We start from the raw sequence: 24,695 nt of genomic DNA on the forward strand, positions 1-24,695 counted from the left end.
AGGGTGCAGGGGGGGGGGAAGGAAAAATCAAGAGAAGGCGAGGGAGAGGAAGAGGAAGGGAGAGGAAGAGTGAAGAGAGAGAGAGAGGGAAGAGGAAGCGACGAAGCAAGGAGGAAAGCGGAGGAAAGGGAAGGCGCGCAGGACGAGAAGCACCGGGAGGATCGCCCAAGAGGGGAAGGAACGAGCCTAACTGCTAAGGCCAGCAGCAGCCTAAGTTTGGGGGCTCCACTGCCCGAATTGTTCGTGTCAGGGTTTGGCTTTAATCACTTCCTGTCCGTCTGTCTCGCTTGGCTGGTTAGCTCGTTCTGCCACTTCGGGCCAGGTATGCTATGAGATGATATGATATGACATGATATAATATGATATAATATAGTATGGGATATGTGCTCGTTCGAGTCCGACTTACAATTGCAAGCAATCCGCAGGTCCCGACGCAGTGATACGGTGTCATAAAAGACGAGCATCTCACCCTCCTTATGGGGATGCCGCAGGGGGGCGCAAATCCAGCAAAATTCAATCAAACCCAGTCGGAGGTCCAAATTACAGCCAAACAAATCAGGAATTCCGGGTCATCATCACAAGTGTAGCGCTGTGGAATGCGGAGAATTTCGCTGCTGGAGTGCTCAGTCAAGGTCCGCGTGAACCACTCCGGTCTCATCTCACCCTTTTTTTTCTCTTCTTCTTGTTTTTTCCCGTTTTCTAAAAACAGCGTGTTGACTCCACTCGTCGATATGGGGAGAGAAGAACAAGTTGTTCGTTCGAGTCTAATGATTATTCCAGGAGGTTGGTAAATGGTTATGGTCGACTTGCAACCGCCTCACTGCGCCGCCCAACGATAGTCTCTCCAGAGCTAGAAAAGCCGTCGACAAATGACATCGGTCCTTATGGGGTCATTTACGGCCTCGAGTACAGCTGCACGTCCGGGGGTCCCACTTTCAGAAACGAAAAGAAAAAAGAAAAATCACTACTGTATCTTCGCAAAGCTGCTTGCTTCCACCTGCGGCAAGGGTGCGCGAAAAGGATGCACTGCAGAGCGCTAGCGAATCGACTGAACGGCACAGTAATTTTTATTACTCGAGCCAGGTTGGTCCATCCCGCGTCCAGTGAGAGGGCGTGGAAAATCCGGTGGTCACACTTTCGTTGCCAGTCATTTTTCTTATTCGACAAGGAATTTGTTGAGCGTTGACCAGAGGCGGTGCCTTCTCAGTATCTGATCATCACATCTCATCTCATCTCCTCCCCAATTGTGCACGGCGTCCGGTGATCTACATGGGCTCGTGCAAAGGTATTCCTTGACCTCGAGTCGGTTGACCTTGGTGAATCGGCTGATCAACCAAAATGTCGGGGGGCTGGGAAAAATTCGACGGGATCACGCCAGTCGTTGAGCCGTCCAAGTCTCCGTCTTCTTTTTTTTTATTAAAAAAAAATTCGCTTGGTGGAAGGAGGGCCAAAAAAAAAAAGATTCGAATTTTGAAAAAAGAAAAAAAGAAAAGTGAACTCCAGTCTCCTGCAGAAGCGTTCCCCACCGAGTCACGAACGAACCAAGATGGACAGGGCGTGCATTAGTGCGACCACGTACACAGAGATACTGGCTGTAACGATGGGTAGACGCGACTAACCGCCTCGTTGGCTGACAAGGCGGTCTTCCTGAGTTATCGTCGACCAAGTTTGACACGGTGATTGATGGGCGGTTGACAGTTGACAGACACTTCTGCCGACGGGCATGTGCGGACGTCAAAATAAGAAGCGCGAGATCATCCAGGGAACGGGTCAAAGACTTTGTCTCTTCCTTTCATTATTAACTACGGGCTACGGAGTAGCACTCCATACTCCCATACTCCGCTAGGTTAGAGACTAAGGGACGAAAGGGTAAGCCTGAGGACTAAGGCCTACGCTGGTCCCGTGCCCGTCGCGTCAAAGTGGGGTTCGTCGCGTCCGAACGCGTCTGGCACGCGTACACGCGCGCGTAGGTAACGGTACGGTCTCCGGGCGCGATCTCGCCACTCAGTGTCCGTGCTGCTCGTTCCGCCGATACTCATGGCTGGCCCGTTCCTGGACTAAGGCACTAAGGCCCTAAGGCCCTTTTAGATCGTCTGCGTAGCGGCATCGTCTTTGCCCTCTTCGGTAATCACCTCTCCCTCGCCGGCCTTGGGGGCCTTTTCTTTGTGTCCTCCTCTGGGAACCACTTCCCAATGGGTCTATGCAGGAACCCATCCTTCTCAGTCTCACTGGAGAACTCGGGAGGAGCTTGCCCACCGCCAATCTGCCATCAGCTTCTAATAATATCCTTGATTTCTCTCCCTAGCACAGCGGGGTCTTGCCACTTGCTAAGTTGCTAACCAGCCCATCGAATATCTATACAGGAATTTCCTGGTTTTCGGTGAAGTCGTCCCCCACCCTTGGCGATGTCATCTTTTCTTTGGTGTGAATATCATTTCATTAGCTGATGGATTTTCAGAACAGTAGTCATACTGTCATAGTCATACACAGCTTGATTGTGGACACTGGATCCCGGGACAGGTGCCACGTTTTATTTTGATCGTATTCCGATTTTACCTAGCTTCTACTTCTACTTTCTGTTGCTTTTGGCTGGCGTGTCCTCGATCAAAGCAAACGCCAAAATTCAGAAATGCCAACCCGTTTCCCCCATCCCAACCAAATCCTTCATCTCCTCGTCTCCCTTGCTGGCTCTGCCTGCAAATGCACAGGTACGTTAGGAATGGAATAGATGCAGATGCAGATGCATGCAGTGGTTCATGCTCGGTCCTCTCTCAAGTGGAGGGGGTGGCAGTAGGTAGTCAAGTAGTACCCATCCCGTTAGTGCCTGAGAGAGAGGACGAGGGTATATACATATAGCCAACTGAGCGGGCTCTGTGCTCGCATTCCGTAGCTCATTCCTACTATTTCCCATGTTATCCTGATGGACTTCATCGCTGCCCTTGAATCTTCAAGTCGAAATTCCAATGTCGAAGAAAACAGCGCCTTGTCGGGACATGCGCGTGGAAACGTTGACTTTGTACCTATGTACATATGCACCTGTGCTTACGTATCTACCTAGCTTCTACCGCGTACATGTACACTTGAGATTCCCTTGCATCAATGTAGTTGAGAAACCGGATTGTTTGCTACCGGTAGCCCTCACCGGTAGCAATCGATTCTGGCATGACGATTTGGTGGTAGGTACGTAGTAGTAGCATGTGTTCGGAGAAGAAGAAAAAAGCATTGACAAGCACAATGCGCTTCCACCCAGGGGGTTTGAGAACAGATAAAAAGTCTTTAAAAGAAAAAAAAGAAATTCAAAAATCCAAAGCAGCAAGGACATGAGGTCATCAGATGAGCAAAAGAAAAGAAATAGAGATACCCGATACCCCATATGGCAAAGGCACTGCCCACTGAGCAATCATCGATAGGGACAATCTTCGCTACAGAACATCAGAACTCTCGCCACTGCTGCTAGATACACCCGATTCGACCTCCTCGCCCAACTTCCCAAGGCTGATTTCCGGCTCCCGAGACCGATACATCAACTTGACCGTCGGGTCGCTGAGAATTTCCATCCCGTGCATGATCGAGCTCGGTCGGCTCGTGCGGTCGGCGAATTTCCAATCGTACTTCATGAGCAAGTGAACGAGCATAATCTTGACCTCGGTCGTGGCGAAGAATCGTCCCGTGCATGCGTGCAGGCCGTGACCGAACCCGAAATGCTCGGCGCTCGTCGACGCCAGCTGGTACCGCGTCTCGTTCCCAGGCTTTTGGCGCAGATTCCAGAAGCGAAGACCGTCAAAGTTCTGTGCGTTCGGGTATACAGTCTCGTCCTGCATGACGTGCGCGGAGATGGAGATCGTGGCGCCTTTCGGGATGAGAGTTCCGTCAGATAGGGTGACGTCTTCGAGGGCGACGCGGTTGAGGAAGGCTGCATTGGTGTTGCCATATCAGTGACTAGGAAGGATGTGAGGTAATAAGGTAGGCAATATCATACCCAGACTGATGGGGTTCATCCGCTGAGATTCTTTCAAAAAGCTATCCATTTTCTTCAACTTCATGAGACAACTCTTCCTCAGGATCCCATCTTCTTCCACGACAGCCTTAATCTCATCTCTCAATATCGGCACATATTCATCGTACATGGCAAGGTCGTACATGACGTTGAGCAAGAAATTCGAGGTCGTGTGGATGGAGGCCAGAGATAATCCAATCTGGGAGAGCGTGAGGTCGAGGGGCCGGCCACGAGCGACCTCTGGTAACCAGTCCAGGGCATCCTCGTGGGTTCTCGGGGGACCTGCAGGTAGTTTGCCATCCCGAATCATGTCTCTTCTGTTTATCTCATCTTGAATGATACCCGTGGCCACTGTGATGTGCCTCCGGATCTTCTGCATGCAAGGCAAGAACCAGTGCACTACTGGACGCAGGATGGCTGGCCAGAGTCGCAGGGTACGAGCGGCTTCGAATGCGTCGACGGCATACATCACTGATACGTTCTGCCAATCCTTGTCGCGACAGATCGAGTCTCCCATGAAAACTAGCGAGGATATGCGAGCGATGATGTACGGGAGTTTAAACCCAAATGTGACCTCCTGCCATTCTGAACATGACCACGTCTATTAGATATGCTGTCGATCATTGAGCACAACGAGCTACTTACCCTGTGATTCGGGAAGAGATTCCTTCAACTCCAGGGCGGTCTCTCTAGAAAGAGGCAAGACGAGTTTTCCTGTAGGAGAACGGCGAAGTTAGATCAGCCTTTCGGCTTGTGGTGATGAGAGCTTAACTGACCGAGCACTTGATATGTGAGCTTCTTGCCGATCATTTCACGAACAACGTTGTATTTATCATCTCCACCTTCAAAGGGCTCGAAACCCGGGATTCTTTTCCCAAAGAACAACTGAACGGGAGTCAGCACAGAGACAAACAACCTTTCATATACTGACGTACCTTCTTGGTGACCAGCGAAAAGCTAAATTTGTCATTGTTCTTAACTTCATCAACGAAACAAGGGTCCAAAACAATCACTATCGCGTGGGCGAACATGAGCTGAAAGACTTTCTTGCCCTATATCTCAACCATCAGTCTGCAAAGCTTGTTTTTTGGATCCAGCAAGGGGAACCTTTGGTGTCATGTCGCTACATACCTCACTAAAACCCTGGCTAAGAAGCTCTTTTGCCGAATGGACGTAGCGTGCTTTGGCCTTAGAATTGGAAAGCTCCCATCTGCCGCGCCCCACGATAGGAATGTGCCAATAAGGGAAGCCATCTGCGAGTTCTCTGAGAAAATGCGATACAAATACTATAACCAACGCCAAAGAGAGGCCTCGAATCAGTGACTTAATGTCGAGAATGTCAACGATGGAAGCCATAGTGGCGGAATAAGTCGGAGGCGTCAAGGGGACTAATGGACATCCAAGGAACAATGAAAGTGAAAAGGTTGCGCAGTTTGAGGGGAAGTGAAAGGAACTAAGGGAAGTATATAAAGTCAAATTCGTGGAGGTAGAGGGCGTAGGTGGGAATATTCCGATAGCAACCCGATTGAACGACAGCCAATTGACCTATGCGCTGCCCGCCAATCTCCGGGTCCCAACCCGCTCACTAACCAGGCAGCCATTGAGAATAGGCACTGGCATTCACTACTTCGGGGCTGCGGATTGATGCCGGAATAGGGGGGCGGTCGCAAAGAGCTGGATACGTTGGATACGGCCTAAACGTTGAATACGCAGAATACGGCGGTCTAAGTAGAAAGGAGGGATCTGCACCGGTGGCCAACGGGAGATCCTTCTGGAGCACTTGCCATTTCCCCTGCGTGGGTCTCGGCTGAGGATGCCAGACAAACAATGCAGAGCGATTGGCCTCTTTCCAAGATCGGAAAGTGTAGGTCAAGGTTTATGTATCAACCTCATTATCAAACCATGTAACTATCCACGCTGGGCGGTGCCAAGTGCCATCCGATTGGGCCTGAGCGAGGAAAAATCCCCAGATGGACTCTAACCGAGCAGCTCCACACCGCGTCGTGCGACGATCCTCGATGTCTTGGAGGATGGAAAGCGTATACTCCGCACAATCCGACAGGATTCTACCAGTCCAGAATCTACCTCTAGTTGTCCATCTTTTTTCTTTGAATGTTGGCCTAAACGCATCTATCCGCGGCCCGGGAAATAGCGAAGGCTTCTAGGCGTTTGAGAATGTTGGACATGTCGCGTGCACACAAAGAGTCTGAGCCCGAGATTCTAGATCTTTCTAATAATATCGATGTGATTCGGCGAAACAGACTTTCCCAAAGCCGCCTCAAAAGTATGTATGTGGTCTTTACTCTTTACTGATAGAGCATAGATCGGAGGGCCACTCTTAAACACTGTGGGTCTTCTCGCGGTGATTCCCGACTGATGTGCATTTACCTATTTAATGCATAATTAGCCCTTTGCATTATACTACCCGATCGATTATCAGCGATATCTTGACCCAGGATAGAATTCCATTGGGTTTCCCACGATGGAATGGTAGAGACTGCGACAGTCGATATATACTTCGCTTACTGTCAGTTGACACCTGACTGACGGCATGATCATGGTGGACCGTGAGGGGTAGATGAGTAAATGCCATAGCTGAATGGAGCCAGATCATCGTCTCTTCTGTCGACGCTGCATGGATGACTCCAGCCGATGCAAGAGGAGGACCTCCATCTCGAAGCGACTGGAAGATGAAACAAACAAGCAAACTGCTCCCGTGACGCCAAGCCCCGCATTCGGATTGCGGGGGATCGACCAACGTTTGACTCTCTCTCACCTTTTCTTTTTCTTCCTTTCTCTCTCTTTCCCGCCTGTCATCTTGTCATTCCATCCTCTTCTTTCTCGCTGTCAGCGAGACTGGAAGTCGTACTATATCCTTATCCTCCCTTCTTATTTACTCCCAACGCATCTCGTATAGTATCCGTCCCCTCCGACCAGATAAGCTCCCCCTTCGTACCTAGATATGGGCGACTATGGGCCAGACGTGTCCTTACCCAAGGCACAAATCCCGACCAATCCTCCTCGGTATGCCGCAGAACCTGATGAGATATCGGTCTTGGTTACTGGTTTCGGAGTAAGTGATAGAATTTTTTAGTTTCATCTCACCCTCTCGTCCCTGTCTGACTGAGACGATTAGCCTTTCAAAACCAACCTAGTCAATGCCTCGTACTTAATTGCATCGTCCCTGCCGCCATCATTTGAATTATCCACAACGGATGCAACGGGGTCTGTGTCCCGGCGGGTTGCAATCCACGCCCATCCCGAGCCGATCCCCGTGGCCTATTCAACAGTGCGCGAGTCCATCCCGGTCATACTCGAGGACTACGTTAAGTGCCACGGGGGCCGTCGGCCAGACATCGTGATGCATATGGGTATAGCGGCCATGAGGAACTTCTACTCGGTCGAGACACAGGCCCGTCGGGACGCCTACCACATGTCCGATATCAAAGGCAAAGGCGGCTACGAGGATGGCGAAAAGCTGTGGCGCGAACTAGGCTTGCCTGCGGTGCTGCAAGCTGGACCTGCAACGAACCCCAAACCAACTTCTGCAGAACCAATCCCACCATCACCAACGGAGGATCCCCTCCAGGTACAACGTCCTTCCTTGACCCCTCGCCAGCCTAACGACGATCTTCTCGGGCTATGGAAATCCTTCGTTCCCGCGGGAACCGACGTTCGCATCTCAGATGACGCGGGACGTTATTTGTGCGAATTTATCTACTATACCAGCATGGCCCATGCTTTTCGGGAAGGGCAGGATCGCAATGTCGTGTTCTTTCACGTCCCTGCGGCTTGCGGCGATGACGCCATTCGAGAAGGCAAGGAGGCGGCAATTGCTCTGATCAAGGGGTTGGTCATGCATTGGACTGGCCGGAAGAGTGAATGACGCATGGGAGATTTAGGGCGTTTTATCTATGGGGAGAATGACCAGGAAACTGCATTGTAGCGTGATTTGATGCATTTGATGTTTTCTTTCTTACTGCAGAACTTCTTCAACATTAGGTGAATGGATTTAAGAGCGTGGAGAGGCCAGGACTCGTATCTCGAAGTCTCGGAATATGTTCCGAAAGAGCATTATTATTGGAAATGAATTGATAAACCAAGCTCAACCCAATGGAAATTCACCACGATCTTACAATAATTGCATACTGAATAGTGTTGTCGATCTCTTATCAATGACTTCATCATTCCACCCCCGATAACAAGGCGGTCACAACTGGCAGAAGGGTAATTATTTCCCCTCCTCCCCTCCATCTGCAGGAAGCAGAACGAGCCAAATCCCAGCCATAATTCATCATCATGTTCGACTCCATTTCGCCTATTTCGGCAGTTGTCCTGTTGCTCCTCCTTGCCGCCCCGGCGTTCATTATTCCGCGATTCTCATCCGGCCGGACGCAGCCCAACCAATCCACTGCATCCAGTCTCCTACAACGCCTCCGAGGATCCCGTCAGCCACCGAGCGAGGTTGTGTCACTGCGCGTGTACCCGATCAAATCATGTCGCGGGCTCGAACTCCCGAAGACTAAGCTGCGTATGCACGGTCTGGATCTCGATCGGAGGTGGATGATTGTCGATGCGAACACGAAGGAGTTTTTGACGATTCGCCAGATTCCGCAGATGACGCTTATTAACACGGCGTTGGACAGCAACAAGAACAAGAATTCCTCCTGTAATAGCACTGCCAATGGAAATGTTACTGGCAGCAGTGATGCCGAAATCGACACCCTCGTCCTTACCATCACCGGCGTGGACGGCTGCGTTCGCATCCCAGCCTACCCCGACGAGGCGTGGCTGGCCGCGCACACAACTCTCGCACAGGTCAAGATCTGGGACACCGTGACGGACGGACACGTCTACGGGGCTTCGGTCAACGACCTTTTCTCGTCCTTCTTGAAGCGCGACGTCTGTCTCGTCTACAAGGGTCCCACGCCGCGCGTCCTCCAGGGCAACGGCGACCCGCGACTTCTGGGCCGCACGCAGAGCACGAACTTCCCCGACGTGCATCCGGTGCTGATTGCGTCCGAGGCCTCGCTGAAGGAGCTGAATGGAAGGTTGGCAAAGAACGGCGCCGAGCAGATTACCGTGGAGCGGTTCCGTCCGAATGTGATCATTCGGGGCAGTGCGCCGTGGATAGAGGATTCGTGGAAGGTGGTTCGCATTAGTGGATGCGGTGAGGACGGGAGGAGGTCGTCGCTGACGATTGATGTTGTGGCGCGATGTGCGCGGTGTCAGGTCCCCAATGTGGATCCGGATACGGCGGACAAGCATAAGACGCAGCCGTGGAATACGCTGATGAGGTATCGGCGCATCGATGAGGGGATTACGTATAAGCCGTGCTTTGGGATGCTGAGTGCGCCGCGCAACGAGGGGTCCATTGAGGTGGGGATGAAGTTTGAGGTGTTGGAGGAGACGAGGAATCATCGGTATGTGAAGGGTTTCTGATTTGGCGTCGACCATGTATATAAAAAAGTTTGCTTGTGTAGTGAGGTTCTGGTTGAGGGGCGATGAGTATGTGCTCGGACTGCCTACCTGAAACGTCTACAGATGATGTGGCTACGACTTTATGTTTATAGTTCTGAGAGTTCAATTCGTACATATGATCAATTAGTCTTTTTACATACTGTGTCCATCGCAGCCAGTCTCCCACTCTCCTCAGAACAGCGACCACCGTGAAAGCCCCGTCTAGTTCTTCATCTGCTTGCTGGCCGAAACACACCAGTTATTCCAGTCTGTAAACAAGGACGGCTGAACATGACACTTCTTGCTCAGAAGCTGTTGCTTCCGCGTATCAGCATACACATCCACCACGCCAGCCACCGCATCCTTATCCTGCGCCACGAGCACCTTGACCACCAGCAAACTGGACTGGCTGCAACCAGACGCATGAGCCGGGGGCCCACTCCGGGTCGCCTCGGTATGGATGGACTTCAGCAGCTCCCAGACGGGCTCGGTCTCCTCGATAGCAGGCAGCGACGAGCCCTTGCACAGCTTGGTATATTCGCGCAGCACGGCGTTCGCTTTGTTCGAGACCTGCTTGACGGTCGACCGACGCGTCAGGCGGAGCAGCGGCAGGATGAGATCCAGCGCCAGGATGCTCGAGTGGCATTTCTTAACATAGATCTCCAGGAGGTCGAGCACGCGGTTCTTGAAGTTGACCATGTTCTCGCGCGCATCCTTCTTGTCCTTCTTCTGGCCCAGGGCGTCCCGGCGCGCCTTGAACACCTTGACCAGTGCGTCGTCGACCTGCTCCATCTCGTCGTCGTTCATGTCGGCGTCCGAATCGGAGGACTCTGCGTCGAGGTCTTGGTCGCCGCGGTGGGTGCCTAGGGCTTCAGCCAGCTTGGCTTCGAAGGCGACGGTCTCTGCGTCATCCTCGTCGCCGGCGCCGTTGTCTTCGGATTCGGAGCCCGAGTCGTCTTCGTTGTCGGAGCCGCCCTCGGCGTCGACTACTTCCACGTCGCTGTCCATTTCGTCATCGTCTGAGCCGTCCACGTCCATCATCTCCTCGTCGCCTTCTTCGTCGTCTTGCTGGTCGAACATTTCCTGTTGGCCGGCAAGACTTTCCTTTGCTTCGAGGATCTAAATGGAAATGACCTTGTTAGTTTCACCATTACACGGAGCATTTAGACTCGTAACAGGAGGATATGGGATAGACATACAGAGATCAAAGACTCCAGACCATTCTCCGTGACCTGGTTCGCAAAAGCATTGAACACCTGCTCGCTCATACGACGGAACAGCTGCGAGGGCTTGGACGCGAAACTCAGCAGGATTTCCACCAGCGCGTCCGATGCATCCGAAGCCTCTTCCTTCTTGGACTTCTTGTCGCCGAAGATCTTGGTGTAGCAGAAGTCGAGCTCGTCAAGCATGGACACGGCGTCGGCGTCGCCGTTGTAGACCTGTAGGATGGTCATGGAGTAGAGCAGTTTGAAGGCGTCGACGCCAGCGGCGTTTTTGTGTTTCTCCTGTTTGGAAATGAATTAGCATTGGAGATTGAACGGGTCTAGAAGGTGGATTAGTTACGTACGGTGTTGGAGAGTTTCTTCAGAGACTTGAATGCGGTCTTTACCGATTCGTTTAGCGTGTCGTCCATATTGATGATGAACTTGCCGAATTCCTCGGACTTGACGGCATCGCGGATCTTTTTAACCACGGCGTAGGGGAGGGTAGCTGCGTGCTTCTGAGAGGCAATCAGGCTGTTGAGACAAGAAGTGATCCTGCTCCGGAACAGTTCCTGGGTTTGTTGAGTGAGGGCTGGCTGCGCGGCAGCCTTCTTGTCCTCGCCCTCAGTGAAGTAGGCGAACTGAACAAAAGTGAACAGGATATGCTCCAGCAAAGACTCAGCTTCCCCATGAGAATCACCGCTCGTCGAGGCTTGAGATCTGACGATAGCCAGGAGCAAGCCGGCCAGGATCTGGCGGGTAGAGGCCGCAGTCTTGCTGTCGTCCGTTCCTGGGCTAGCAATCAGCTTGGAGAAAAGGGGCACGATCTGCTTGAGCGCGTCCAGGCTGGCCTCGGACACAATCTTCTCCACGGTTTTCGTCTTGGTCACTTGGTCGAAGTTTACGGATCCGGCTGAGCCCATCAGTCCGATGACGGAGGCGCCGGCGAACTCGGGCTCTTTCGCCACGCGAGTCTGGATGGTCTTTGCCGACTTCGCGGCCATCTTGTGAAGATAGCGGTCGTCGACGGCGAGCTGGTTCATGAGGCATCTGACAAGGTTCTTTGTGAAGATCTGAGAAGCCAGGTGCAAGGGGCCATCGTTGAGGACCTTGTTGAAAAGAAGGAAGCCCCAGTACTTGCGCTCTTCCGAGGAAGCAGAAGCAAAAAGTCCATCTGTAAGGTCACGGGTGAGAAAGTGTTCTAGACTAGGTTAAGGATACCAAACTCACTGTCAACAACTTCAGTCCAGAAGTCAATGAAACTCAAACGGGACGAGGAGCTCTTGCTCTTAGACTTCTCCTTCACAGGAGCAGCGCTGAATCTAGAGATAACAGCCTCCCAAGCAAAATGAAGTTTGGAGTTCCAGACTCCAGAGGATTTAGTAGCGTTGGCATTGTCGCCATTCTCAGACTCAGAGGACGACGAGTCCCTCATGACCTTAGCAAGACTTTTCCTCTCCCGCGCGTCCAACGGGTCATCATGCTTCCACACTTTACTGGGAAAGCTGACATTCGGGAACAGTTCCTTGGCTGCCAGCCAGATGGAAACACCCTCAGGCGTCTTCGCCAAGTCGTTCGAGCACAACTGTCCTAAAGCAGTTTCCACGAATTTGGTGTCCGCCTTCTGGGCCGAAAGCTCATAGATACAGCGATAGACGATCCAGCCGCACTCTTCCCTGATCCATGGCTTCCTCTTGGCCAGCTCAAATACTAGGTCCAAGAGTTTAGTCCACTCCCTGAACGGTGCCTCAGGCTTGAACAGAATGGAAGACTTGATGATAGCTTCCGCTCCAAAGAGACGTCCAAAATGGTGGTCTCGTTGTTCCTGTAGATAAGAATTCAGCACACCGACTCGTACAAGACTTTCCACGACGGGGTTCAAAACATACCTGACCCGACTCACTACCGGAGGAACTCGATTGCGACTCCCAGATGGACATGACCTTCGACACCGTAATGTCGGACGAATCTCTGGGGGAAGCAAGAACCTGCGTGAGGATCTCGGTCAAGGCGATCGAAAAGCCGATTCGGGCAGCTTTGCGGCTACTGCAGAGACCACGGAAGAGTCTCTGCAGGGCCTTTTGGATCTGCTCATCGGTCGGGTTCTTGTCGGGGGTGAACTGCGACACCAGAGCCTGTGCGGACTTCAAACGAATCTCGTCTTTCTCGCTGGCGAGGTCCTCGTATATCTCGACCAACTTGGTGTCGACATTGAATGCCTCACGACGCCGCTTCTTCGAGGCGGCATAATTTTGGGCCATTGTGCGAGATTAATTGGCGGTAAGAATTCAATTAAGTATTTTTGAATTGTGAAGCCAAACTCCGCACAAGAATCAGCTTCTAGATGCTGGGGGACAGTGATCGGGTTGCTGGTGACGAGCCGTGAAAAATATGAGCTGCAGCGCCGAATCCGGTTAGCGCCATTGGTTATAGCAACGGATCGCCGTCATGTGATTGGTTGTCTATACAGCTTCTTCTTAGTTCTGTCAATTGAAATTATTTATGATATTATAAGAGATTCTATTCTGTTCATCATTCAATGTTGTATTGCTTAAGTGGCTTGTCATAAATGCACATGGTACATCTATTTGTTAAGGCGAAAGCGGCAGTAGACCACTATTTCCGGTTAAGTAACCTTCGAACTTTTCGAAGAATCTGTGACCTGATTAATTGAAGGTATTGACTCAAGAGGTCAGTTGCATTGGTTTTGCTTCCCTAGTCTTCGCGCAAAAATCTCTTCTTCTACCAAGGTGTTTGACTGAATTCACTTGGTTCTTGCTCTATATATGCAGCGATTTGTTGATTCTAGGCATACGGCAGATCGACATGACTACCTGCAAAATCATTCCATTAGCTTATCCAGATAAATTGTAAGACAGTCCTCTTGGTGGTAAAAAAGGTGTTTATTATATTCACCAAGCATTGTCGTAGCCTCAACTATGAGATCAATATAAACCCTCTAACTGATAGGAGCATTTACAATGCATGCATTATAAACCCGACCAAAAATATTCTGTAGGTTTTACATAAAAGTTTCGGCCATCGAACAGCAATAGTTAAACTAAAGAGGACTCACATAGAATCAATCGTTCTTGATATTGCTCAACACAAATGTCATTGAGAGAACAAGAATTAGTCTAGCAAAACAGCTATTAAAAAAACCCTCATATAGCTCACTGACTCCACCTACGTCTATGAGCTCTACGAAATTCAATATTTTATACATTCACCGGATCTGCTATGTACGACTATGTTTTTCGGAAGCTAGCAGACTCGATGTCTTGTATAGGCTACTCACTTATAAGACCTAGGAATGGGAAAGAAAAATCAATGTTTAAACGCAGAGTAAACTTGTTCAATACTTAGAGCGGATGCTTATACTTGTTCACGAACATTATTAGCTTATCTATTTCGTCAAACGAATATCTTCAGAAGAGCAACATGATATAGATCAATTGTTCAAACAAACCACTCACAGCGCTTTTTCTTCTTCCATATATCATTCATATCCACCTTAGAATAGATAACGGTGATACTGATAATCCATTCCTCCCCATGGCCTCACCGAGAACACATCACCATCATATACATACCCTCCTCCAACCTCAACCCTCCAAATCCATTGTCACCTTAAACACTACTAACCCCTCCCTCCCAAAAGACCACTCACTCACTTACTCACCCACCTTCCCTTACATTCCCAGCCCCCAGAAAATCTACCCAAGCAAGACCTTCCCCTCCCCCAAGACCCCGACAGGGGTCACCTCCGTACATATCCCTTGCACGCAACATGGTCCCTGCACGCTGCGAGTAACGCATAGAGGTTAGACAGAGGTAGGTCTACTCTGTACCTACATCCATACTTACATATTCACATACATACGACCCCGTACTGTTCCTGCAGCCTGCAAATAATACAGAGGACATGCAGGTCCGATACTGATCTCCATCAGATATACATACATACTGTACATACACTACATACATACCTAGGTACGGTAACTAACGGTGCTTCTTCCCCACTCGATTTCCAACCCCTTGCTCGTCGGCGTATAGTGCTTGCTTTGGAATGTGGGGATCCCGTCTCTACGGTGTCGTCGGGTAGCTGGGATGCCTTAGATTGTGAGGGTTAGTAGGTATAGTCAATTAATTGGTTAGTGAGTTAGTGAGTTAGTGGATGTTTTTCCAAGGTTGAACATTCCAGGTACCTGACGAGGTTCCACTTTCTTGTTCTACCTAACTACCTTTCAGGCATAGTCTATTATCTCATGTAGGGCCAGATGATGAAGATTGACGATGAAGGAATGCGGGCCGTGGAATGCGGGATCTTTTCTTGAAGAATATAGGAATGCTGGGTTGATTGGACGACTGTTTGATCCGATTTGGGTAGCGCCTTTGAGGTCTACATACTAGTTACCTCGTCTATGGGTTAATGTAGATTGCTTGGTATGTTCTCTTGAAGTACTACGTGTATTCTACTCTGTTGCTACTGGGTATAGTGTAATGTGCAGTACTATAGCCCGGCAAAACAAACGCTGCGTAACAATCCTTCGTAGACTGAACCTTCGCCTATTGTTAACTACTAGTCTGTGGCGTCTATGAAACATGCACATCATCCCCCAAGTATAAGAAGGTATCCTCCGGATGTACGGGGTCTGAGATACGGGGTACATGATACATGGGGAGAGGGAAGCGAAAAAGGAATCCAGATCTCCAAGTAGAAATATATCTCCTATCAACTCCATTATCTAGTATACACCATACACTAGGTAAGCAGGTACACACATATACTGTACATACATAAGACGCAGTTGTCAAACTCAAATCCGAGACCGGGACAAGACACTCCCCGCTCTTTTATCTGAAGTGAGGGTGTTACTGAAAAGTGAGAACATATCAATGCCCAAGACCTAAGGCTTAATGTTTAATGCCTAATTTCTAAAACCCAACAGTGCAGAAGAAGTCTAGTTTGGCCAGCAAGGACGCCGCGACGCCCTTGTCAACTCTATCCCCTTCCATGGCGGAGATGACAGCTTCCCGGTTTAGAACTTGATGGCTATCGGTGAGGGTGAATGTGGTGTTTGTTGAATGTAAGGGTCTAGATAAGAATCTCTTTTTTATCTTCCCTGATTTCTATAATTGATGAGATCGATATCGATCTGGAGACAGTCTCTGCTCGCTAGGTAGCTAGCTAGCTAGGATTGAAGAAGGAGTTGATTAATTATGCACCTAGTTCAATTATATGTATATATCTTGATTATGGTTTCCTGCGGAGAAATTCGAAGCAGAAATGGTGGGTTGGGGCGATTTTCGACTCGAAGCGCGCAGAACTAAGCTTTGTGGATGCTTTGGGGGCGTAGTTGGAAGACACCGCATGGTAAGTTCAAATACGTACGGGTTACCTACTTACCTACTGAATCCAGGTAAATAGGGATAGAGGGGGAGTATTTATGTATGTATATATGTATGTGCATATATTGGCTTGCGTTGTGGCTTTTATATTCCGAACGGGATATTTTATCCCTACGGTGCCTGCGTAGGTACAGTATGCAGTGTAGTTAGGGACAATTAAACTTTATTTTATATAACGGAGCTTTGACGATTAATGGTAGGGATGGGATGCTCTCTTTCTAGGACTGGAAAACCTGATGAACTCTCTAGGTAAGTACAGGTCTAGAAGGTATAAATAAATGCTCAGATTGTATACTTGGTGCAACGGGAAGTATATATCTAGGTGAGGCATGTGTATGCGCCTAACCTACTCGTCTCAACCACAACCCGATGGCATAAATAGACACATGAACACAATTCTACAGATGAATAAATAAAAAGAAAAACCAAATGATAACGATCAATAAAGCACGCACAAAGCACGGAGTAGGTTCGATGTCGCGAACAGAATCTCCGACTTGATATCCCTCGATAAGCGGCAGCCCTTATCAAGGGATGGACAAACCCTTCTCCAGAACCTACTCTCTACACAGTATGTTCGGTCGGAGTATCTACGGAGAATTACCTAACCATTTAGAACGGATGATCCAACTTAGAGAAGGAAAGAAAAGAAAAGGGAAAGCCACGGAGGCACTACTGAGTACTGGTTGACTGGTAACGGCCTTGGGATCGGAGAAAAAGCTCGTGCAAGGCATCGATAAGGAAACGCCACCGTGAGGGCGGACTCCTTCCAGTATGCAAGTGCTATCTGTCTAGGGCTCTACGTAGAGGGGTTGAAGGGGAGCTCATAAGGTTCGATAGCTAATAGACGGACCAGAATTGGGCGTGGATTGGAACAGCGCACATGGGCCGAGAGGGATGGATGCCCCTGGAGAATTTGATTGAGATCGAGGGGGACCGAATATTGAATATTAATAGTGTATGTCGATCTTCTTCCCGATTGTCTTAAGGGTCAATGGCCAATAACGCGGCTGAGGGTAGTATTATGGCTAGCGGAGTAGTAGGGAGGAGTCGGTGGTCATCTTCCTGGGAGGGGCCATTATTGATTCCTCCGCTCAGTAGTCAGTACCACTGCGACGGTGCGATCGAGAGGTCAGGCATCCAGGTGTCCAGGATAGACGCGACGAAAATATCAACACCAAACAAGTAAACATTGCACGTGTCATCGTCATGAAAGAGAAGGCAAAAGCAAGGCACAAGGAACGGGAAATCGATGATCTCATACAGCCGGACGGGAGGGGAGGGTCACGGGAGAAGGCATGACGGTCGCGTTTGTTCTCTGTCCGCAACACACGGCACGCTACCACGGTTCACCCTCTGCTTTATTTACTTTCTACGACGCGAGCCATGGGACATGACTAGCCATCGAACAAGAAGAAAAGAAGACAGCAAGAGGAAGAAAACAACAAGAAAAACGTAAGCAAACACCCAAATGGGGAAATCAACAACAACAAGCACGGCCAGCGCATCTACGCAGCACATCATACCTTAAGGTGAGGTGCGGGAGAGGGGAAGAGGAAACCGGATCCCCTCGTTGGGTGACATCACCCTCGCTCTCTCTCTAACATGTTTCGACTTTCGAGACCCTCAGGTTTTCAGGTTTGGGAGAATAAAGTTGCAGCCAGACTCTGCCGGGCACGAGCAGTGTGAGCAGTGGTCCCCAATCAGGGGCCAAAACCGGACCAGAACCCCGCACTGGCAGCCAAGAGGCGACGGGTCTGGAACCTCAGCGTGTACCCCGTAGTCTCCGTCGGCGGCCGAAGAGTCTCGCTGTAATTTCAAGTCCATCGGGGAGGACCTTACCTATACGTCCATACCTTCTCGGTTCATACACAGGATGTAACTATGGACATACTGCGTGAACCTTACACCTTACACCTAAGCCTACATCTCTAACCTCCGGTTAACAAAGCAATCTGCCAGGCGGGCACATGCTCATGTCACCACAGGTGATGGATCAGAATCCTGGCTCCATCCACTAACTAAGAGATCGGAGGGTCCGAGATACAACCGTAGTCTCGAGCCCGGCGCCTACGCCGTCAAATAGCGCCTCGCGCCCGTCAGATCACGGCCGATCACACTGCCTTAGGCCTGCAGATGCAGGTCGAGGACCTCCATTCACCATTGTCACGCCGCATTCCAAATTCAATGGGATTGGTGATTGTCGATTGTACTCCGTAGCAATCGATTGTTTTGTTTAGGTCGCTCCTCTTACTTCGAGATCAAGAGCCGACGAGCCGCAGCCGGCCGGTCAGCATCATCCCACTCGGCCCTCGTAAGAAATAATACCGTACGGAGGGGGAAGGATCCTCCTCAGCTCTGGGGCCCTTTTCTTGGGCTTTGTTTTGCCTCCCTAAGACTTGAGCCGGTGTCTCACAAGTGAGGGGCTCTGGGCGAGGCGTCAGAACCCCGATAATGCAGGCCCGGCGATCGTCCAGCAGTAAGTCGACCTCATCCCATATCAGCGTCATATTACTAGTGGCGGTGTGCGGGACGAAGTGTTGGTTATTTTTAATTTTTTTAATCTATGCACTGTGCATCGATTGAATCAGGGATGCAACGAGCTATTTTGGATCTCGGACCATCAGGACACACGTGCGGGCGCGACGCTAATCCCGACTGCGTAGGTCTCGACGAGACGATGATGGTATCGCTTTCTTCTCAGTTTTCAATGACGGCGACGAGAGACGAGCAACGACCCAACTGAGAGCTGAGCTCGCGCGCCAGAGCCTCGGACCTAGCAAGTTTTAGCCCCTCGTCGTGACGTCGTCAGCTCTTCGGGTGCGATTGGGAGCTATGAGATCTCCACAATAATCATACCGAAGACATCAGCTCGACCAGGCGCCGTCGGAGGCACTATTACCGCGTAATTATCATCGGTCGCCGATGATAAGGATTCAGTCTCAATTCCTTAATATAGATTGATTTGTAAGGTGACCATTTGCGGTATCAGGGGGGCAAGTGATAGTGCCTAGCTCGATAGCGCCCTTTAAAAGGATACTGGCAGGGATAGAATACACCCGGTCAAGATCGGCGGGAATGCGGGAACAATAATAATTATGCGCAAGTAATGTCCGGGCGGCATGTATACCGTACAGTCCCCATCGCTTACTGGGCGAGTCTGGGGAAGGGGGCGGCGATGATCATAGTTGAAGGCTTGAAGCGATCTCATCGAAAATGCTTGGTCGTGAGGAACAGGGATGCAGAAGAGAGGGGGAATGAACCCCCAGATTTGCACTCGATAATTGCATTGCAGTTTTGCACAGGCCGATCGAATTATCGATCAATGATGATTGCCCTGGTAATTGGTATGTGCTGCAAATCAATCTATCCTAGGGTTACTGGCCGTCGCACGCATTACCGCATTGGGCTAAGCCGTAGTTCTCCGACCGGCCAGGGTCGAATAAGATGAGATAATCGGTATGCGCAGCTTGCCGTCTCGCCCGGCGAGGTAGGATTGGCGAAGGCAGGGCTTCAATATCTTAGATTCGGAAGTTTTATACCGGTCCCCAGGGATGCAGTTTCCCCAGGCCAGGGACCTGTCGACGTACCCAATGCGGCAGCTTCACGACTGACAGCTTGCTCTTTCGAGCCTTCACCATTGGCCGGCGCGACTCGTTGCTGAGAGATTCCGGACAAGCTCTTTTTTCCGACCGAGTGGAGCTCTGGTGGAGTTTTTATTAGATTCGATCTCTCATTTGGGCTCTTTGGAATGATGTATAATAAAACGGGACCCAAAGAAAAAAAAAAAAAAAAAAAAAAAAAAAACGGCACACACGGATAAGGTGAAATTTTCGTTACTGCGTCGATTATTGGCCGAGGTCCTCTTTTTTCGCTGTTCTAGTAGTCAAATGGAACCGTCCTGTCGGACCATTTCGTAGTCCTCTGTTTCCTCTAGAAAGAAAAAAAGTCCCATCTAGGTTAAGTCGGGAAGAAAACCCCCCTCAAAAATTTTTAAAGTGAGACTAAGAGAGGATCTCTCACCTAGCATATGCCAGGAGCTCTGAGGAAGGGCATAGGAATGCACCCAATTCCAGAGTAGATACCCTAGGGCAAGCTGCAAGCTGCCAGCAGGAAGTGTCAAAGTTAGTGCACACAGCACAGTGCAGGAGCGTCTGGGGCGTAATCAAGATCAAACGGGATTTCAGCGGTAAAGACCGGTGAAACCTGCCAAAAAGGAATGCGTACTTACGGGGTATGTAGAAACGAAACGGCGAGAGGAGCGAGGTAAGTAATGAAAAAGGATGATCCTTGGGTAGGCCGTGAGACAGGCACGATCCATGCCTCAGCCAGCCAGCGCAGATTGGCAGAGAGCGAACGGAGACGACCGCAAGGACGCTGATAGGCGGGGGGTTGCTGAGCAGCGGCTAGCGTTGGCGATGGCGGCAAGGGAGTCCGGGCAACGAAGCCCTAGAAGTGACTTGTCTGTACTCTGTACGTACTCGGAGTACATACATTTACCTACAGATAGGTACAGTAGGTACCTGAATTGTTAATTCAGTATGGTATGGTATCCATCGATGATGTCGTCGGCCAAGTACGGTACCTCCCCGAAGACAGGACAGAGTACCTGCATGGTACCCCCCCCGACGTACCTGCCGTTCGGAGATCACGGCGGTACCTCGCAAGTACATCATACATACGTCGATTCCACCCGATACCGTACATACTGTACGACCTCCATTCCGTCACGCCGTCTGGACCGTACATACATACAGTAACACCTACCTACGGAGTAGCTTCTTCTTCTTCTGCTGCTGCTTCTACTTCGACTTCTACTGCTTCCTAGACTATGAACAGACGCTCCTCCCGTAGACATTCAATTCTTAGATCTAGATACCCAGTCCAGAAGATCAATTAATCCACCCAATTCCCCCTACCCATCCCGGGCGGTTCGAGAACCAATAGCAAATCCCCCCAAACCGGTTCGACGCTGGGATTCTGACACGGCCTAAACCCGTCGTCGCTTAAGCTCGTCTTTTCCTGAGCATCTGGAGATCGCATCCCCACTTTTTCGTTGCCATTGCAACAAGGTCATCCCTTCAGCTTCACCTTTTCTCCAGGTCTTTTTTTAAATTCTTTTTTTCTTTTTTTCTTTCCTCGCTTTCTTTCTTTTCGTTCTTTCAGCCTTGTTTAAACTTCTTCTTCTCTTCTATCCCCTCTTAAGACCTGCGTCGCTCCTCGAACTCCCATGCTTTATCTACCAGACGCTCCTCCACTCCAATCCCGTGTCCAGACTTCTTCACACCCTCTTCTTCGGTAACTTTCCCCCAATGCATTAGCGTACCACGTCTATGCCTCCTCCCCTGATGCCGTCTGACTGTCCTGCTGCTGCTGCTGCTGCTGCTCCCTGCTTATTGCCGATGCTTATAGAAGTAATCTGCTGACTCCAAGGCTCTCTGTTCCTCTTAGCCCCTCCTCTTCCTGGTCTTCCTCCCACCTCGGACCCTCCCTCCTTCTGCCGTCTCCCACTCAGCCCTGATCGACACTTTTCTCATCTGGCAGTCATGTCGCTTTGAGTTCGGCTTCGACACCAGGAAGTGCCGCTACCTGCTGGTTAGCTGCGTGCGGGTTTTTGGAAAGCCGTTCTTCAACACTACGAATTGGATTCAATACTCGACAACTGTGGCGGAAGGATCTTTGAATAGACACCGTGACGACGGAGAACTCTGCTCTGTCGTTGTAGTACATGCCAGGTAGATAGCGTGCAGTTTGACTGTCTGGCTTTACTGTTTTGCTGCGAGTTTTCTACCCCGACGGTGTCTAGGTCAATTAGGACAAGGACAAAGAAAAACAGAAAGCAGGAAAGAGAAAAGGAAGCCAGAAAAATTTTCGAATACCAAAAAAAGAAGAGGAAGGGGAAAAGATAGGCCTCCCGAAGAAGAATGGAACATTCATCACCGTTGGCTGCGATGCAGCCTCCGTCAGTGATGTTCGGACACTGCTTTCGCTCGGATGTACCAACATCCTATGGCTCTTTTGGTCCCAGGTCTGGGCTGAAACCTCCTAGTTTCAATTTCAAAGACCTGTCCATGAAGAAGTCCCAGCGTGACTATTTTAACGTGAAACCGGTCCGTGGTTCGTCGCCCACGGCGAGTCTAGCTGCAGATCTCTCTCAAAATTTTCATATTGACCAAAGGTTTGTCCCGGATGCTCTTTGTCCTTCCAGTTGGACAACGGTTCGCGACAGAAGAACTTTCCGGCTGACCACAGACAGTCCGCAATTAGCAACTCCCCGGCGGTCTTTGTTCTCCTCGAACCTGTTTGGCCATGGCAACGGTATGTGGTCATGCTTCACTGTCCCCTCAGCCTCTCTCAACCATGGAAAGCTCCTGTATACTTACTTACCATACCTTAAATAGAAGACAGCATGACAACCCCTCCCCTTCCGTCCTCCTCGCCTGCCCCCGCTCTGGATTTTATGGAAATGTCACCTTTGCCCCATAAACCGCCATTCTGCGTGACAAGCGAGATCGAGATTATTACACCAACCATGGAGGACTCGCCTATGGCCAGCCCGTTGGAGGATTCACCCTCGGTGCCCCCGAAGGATGCTCAGCCAGAGTAAGAGAACTGCCTGCAGAGTTGGAAATATATTTGCTTGTGCATGGGATCTAATCCGAGTGTGATCTATAGGAGACGGCGTCCGACGTTCCTGCGGCCCAGCCTCGCCAAAAGCAAAGCCCAGTCCTTTCAGTTAGGCCTGACGAAGCCCGCCCCAGAGAGTCAGGCACCCCCGTTTCGATTCCAGAGCAAAGGCAACAAGACATCCTTGAGCACCTCGGCGTCGTTGGAGGATATGTTTGGCGAATCCCCGCAGCGTGAACGGCCTCTGTTGAGAAACCATTCGTCGAGCGGGCTGATGAACCCCCGGTTGCGGCCGCCCTTGCTGTCCAGTAATAGCGGCAGCCATGTTCGTGGAAATGGATCGCCCTCCGCCGCGTCCATTCGGAAAAGTTCCCACCCCCTGATGCGCCCTCGTAAACAGTGCAGGCGTTCGTTGAGTATGTATGAGCATCCAGAGGATGTAGTTGTCGAAAAAGAGGCCAATTTTACATCAAATGCACCACTTCAGTCCGTTTGCGACATTGAAGCTACCCCGAGCCTCCACCTGCCTCATGTGATCCATGAGGATCAAGGAGACTCTCTGCCCCGTATCGACAAAACCGTTCTCTTGGAGCTCATGGATGGAAAATTCAACGATCAGTTCGACAACATCCTGGTTATCGACTGCCGTTTTGAGTACGAGTATGAGGGAGGACATATCAACGGCGCTGTGAACTATAACGACAAGGAAAACCTGGCGGCGGAACTCTTTGCCAGCCCCAAACCGAGGACTGCCCTGGTTCTGCACTGCGAATATTCCGCCCACCGAGCTCCCATCATGGCCAAGTACATCCGCCATCGGGATCGCGCGTTCAACATTGACCAATATCCCAACCTGAGTTATCCGGATATGTACATCCTGGAAGGAGGCTACAGTTCATTCTTCGCCGAGCACCGAACCTTCTGTTATCCCCAGAATTACGTCGAAATGTCCGCCAAGGAGCACGAATTTGCATGCGAGCGTGGCCTTGGAAAGGTCAAGCAACGGTCCAAGCTCAACCGAGCTCAAACCTTTGCCTTCGGACAGAATTCGCCCGGAATGGAAGACAGTCCTACTGGGAGATGCCGTAACACCCCCGGCGATCGTGGTCGATTCCTTGGGTCTCCCTTCGGAGAGAGCCCCGGGTCTGCTCGATTCCCCGGACGCCGTATGCTGTCGTACTGAAACCCGGACCTTGACCTTCCGACTTTCTAACATTGCCTTACGACAGTTTGATGACATGACTTTTTATTTGAAGCGTTGCGCCTTAGCCACCGCCGACTCGTCCGGCTCTTTTCCTTTTTACATCAGCTTTCCTCATTTTACACGCCTTCAGGATATCGATCTGCACAGATCGTTTACCGATCAATTGGACACCGGGTCGGCAAAAACCCATGAAGCTCTTGGTGTAGCATGCTTCTTCTACTTTGGACCTTGAAACCACTAGGTAGGCCCCTGGATCTGCGATGATAATAGACCAGGGCCAAACCCGCCACTTCAAGGTCCTGTCCATTCGCTTGATTTTTATTTCCTTATCTTTCTTCTCGGATTCTTCCACTTTTTCGGCCGGCGCCAGTGATAGAACATTTTTGATTTTTGACGACACGACAATCTTCTCGATTTTGATTACCTGTGAATTCCTTCTCGAACCAGGAACCGATTGTCCACCACCCGATCCACCGGGTTTTCTTCGCCGCCAGTTTCGAATCTTCTTGCTCATTTCAGCGACCATTCCTTCACCACTTTTCCTTTTTCCTTTTTCCTATGTCTTCGACGACTTTCCTACCTGATTTTTTGATTCGAGTTCGGCTCTTGGTCCGAACATTCTCATGATACCACGCCATCCGGCATCTCTTTTTCTCTCTCAAACATCTTTGGGCTATTTCACCCTTACCGTCTTTTAATCCGTTCTCCCCGTTCCCTCCTGTACACTCGAGGGATCAGGTCACACTTCGCCGTACGCAGTACATATCCATGCACGGCTCGTCATGAAGGCGAT

The 24,695-nt window shown here is 50.4% G+C and overlaps 5 protein-coding genes across 5 annotated transcripts; 3 read left to right on the plus strand and 2 right to left on the minus strand.

Moving 5' to 3' along the window:
- Nucleotides 1–3,422: 3,422 nt before the first annotated feature.
- KD926_003950 (cytochrome P450) lies at nt 3,423–5,353 on the minus strand (the record flags this gene model as incomplete). The annotated part of the gene is made up of 6 exons (XM_053097896.1): nt 3,423–3,913; nt 3,980–4,582; nt 4,643–4,711; nt 4,774–4,882; nt 4,933–5,049; nt 5,129–5,353. The coding sequence occupies 6 exons, from the start codon at nt 5,351–5,353 to the stop codon at nt 3,423–3,425; spliced, it is 1,614 nt and encodes a 537-aa protein (XP_052961093.1).
- A 1,606-nt stretch (nt 5,354–6,959) lies between these two features.
- Nucleotides 6,960–7,883, plus strand: KD926_003951 (putative pyroglutamyl peptidase type I; the record flags this gene model as incomplete). The annotated part of the gene is made up of 2 exons (XM_053098006.1): nt 6,960–7,070; nt 7,134–7,883. 2 exons carry the CDS (start codon nt 6,960–6,962, stop codon nt 7,881–7,883), a joined length of 861 nt encoding a protein of 286 aa, XP_052961094.1.
- Nucleotides 7,884–8,296: 413 nt separating this feature from the next.
- Nucleotides 8,297–9,439, plus strand: KD926_003952 (MOSC domain-containing protein; the record flags this gene model as incomplete). The annotated part of the gene is made up of 1 exon (XM_053098115.1): nt 8,297–9,439. One exon carries the CDS (start codon nt 8,297–8,299, stop codon nt 9,437–9,439), a length of 1,143 nt encoding a protein of 380 aa, XP_052961095.1.
- Nucleotides 9,440–9,679: 240 nt separating this feature from the next.
- KD926_003953 (DNA-directed DNA polymerase POL5) lies at nt 9,680–12,920 on the minus strand (the record flags this gene model as incomplete). Its single annotated transcript, XM_053098226.1, has 5 exons — nt 9,680–10,576; nt 10,657–10,962; nt 11,025–11,833; nt 11,890–12,484; nt 12,549–12,920. 5 exons carry the CDS (start codon nt 12,918–12,920, stop codon nt 9,680–9,682), a joined length of 2,979 nt encoding a protein of 992 aa, XP_052961096.1.
- Nucleotides 12,921–21,995: 9,075 nt separating this feature from the next.
- Nucleotides 21,996–23,881, plus strand: nimT (putative tyrosine protein phosphatase MIH1; the record flags this gene model as incomplete). Its single annotated transcript, XM_053098335.1, has 4 exons — nt 21,996–22,249; nt 22,328–22,389; nt 22,473–22,674; nt 22,747–23,881. The coding sequence occupies 4 exons, from the start codon at nt 21,996–21,998 to the stop codon at nt 23,879–23,881; spliced, it is 1,653 nt and encodes a 550-aa protein (XP_052961097.1).
- Between the last annotated feature and the right edge of the window lie 814 nt (nt 23,882–24,695).

This window comes from Aspergillus affinis (genome assembly GCF_023601865.1).
Source record: "Aspergillus affinis strain CMG 70 chromosome Unknown NODE_1_length_919884_cov_86_970707, whole genome shotgun sequence".
NCBI lineage: Eukaryota > Fungi > Ascomycota > Eurotiomycetes > Eurotiales > Aspergillaceae > Aspergillus > Aspergillus affinis.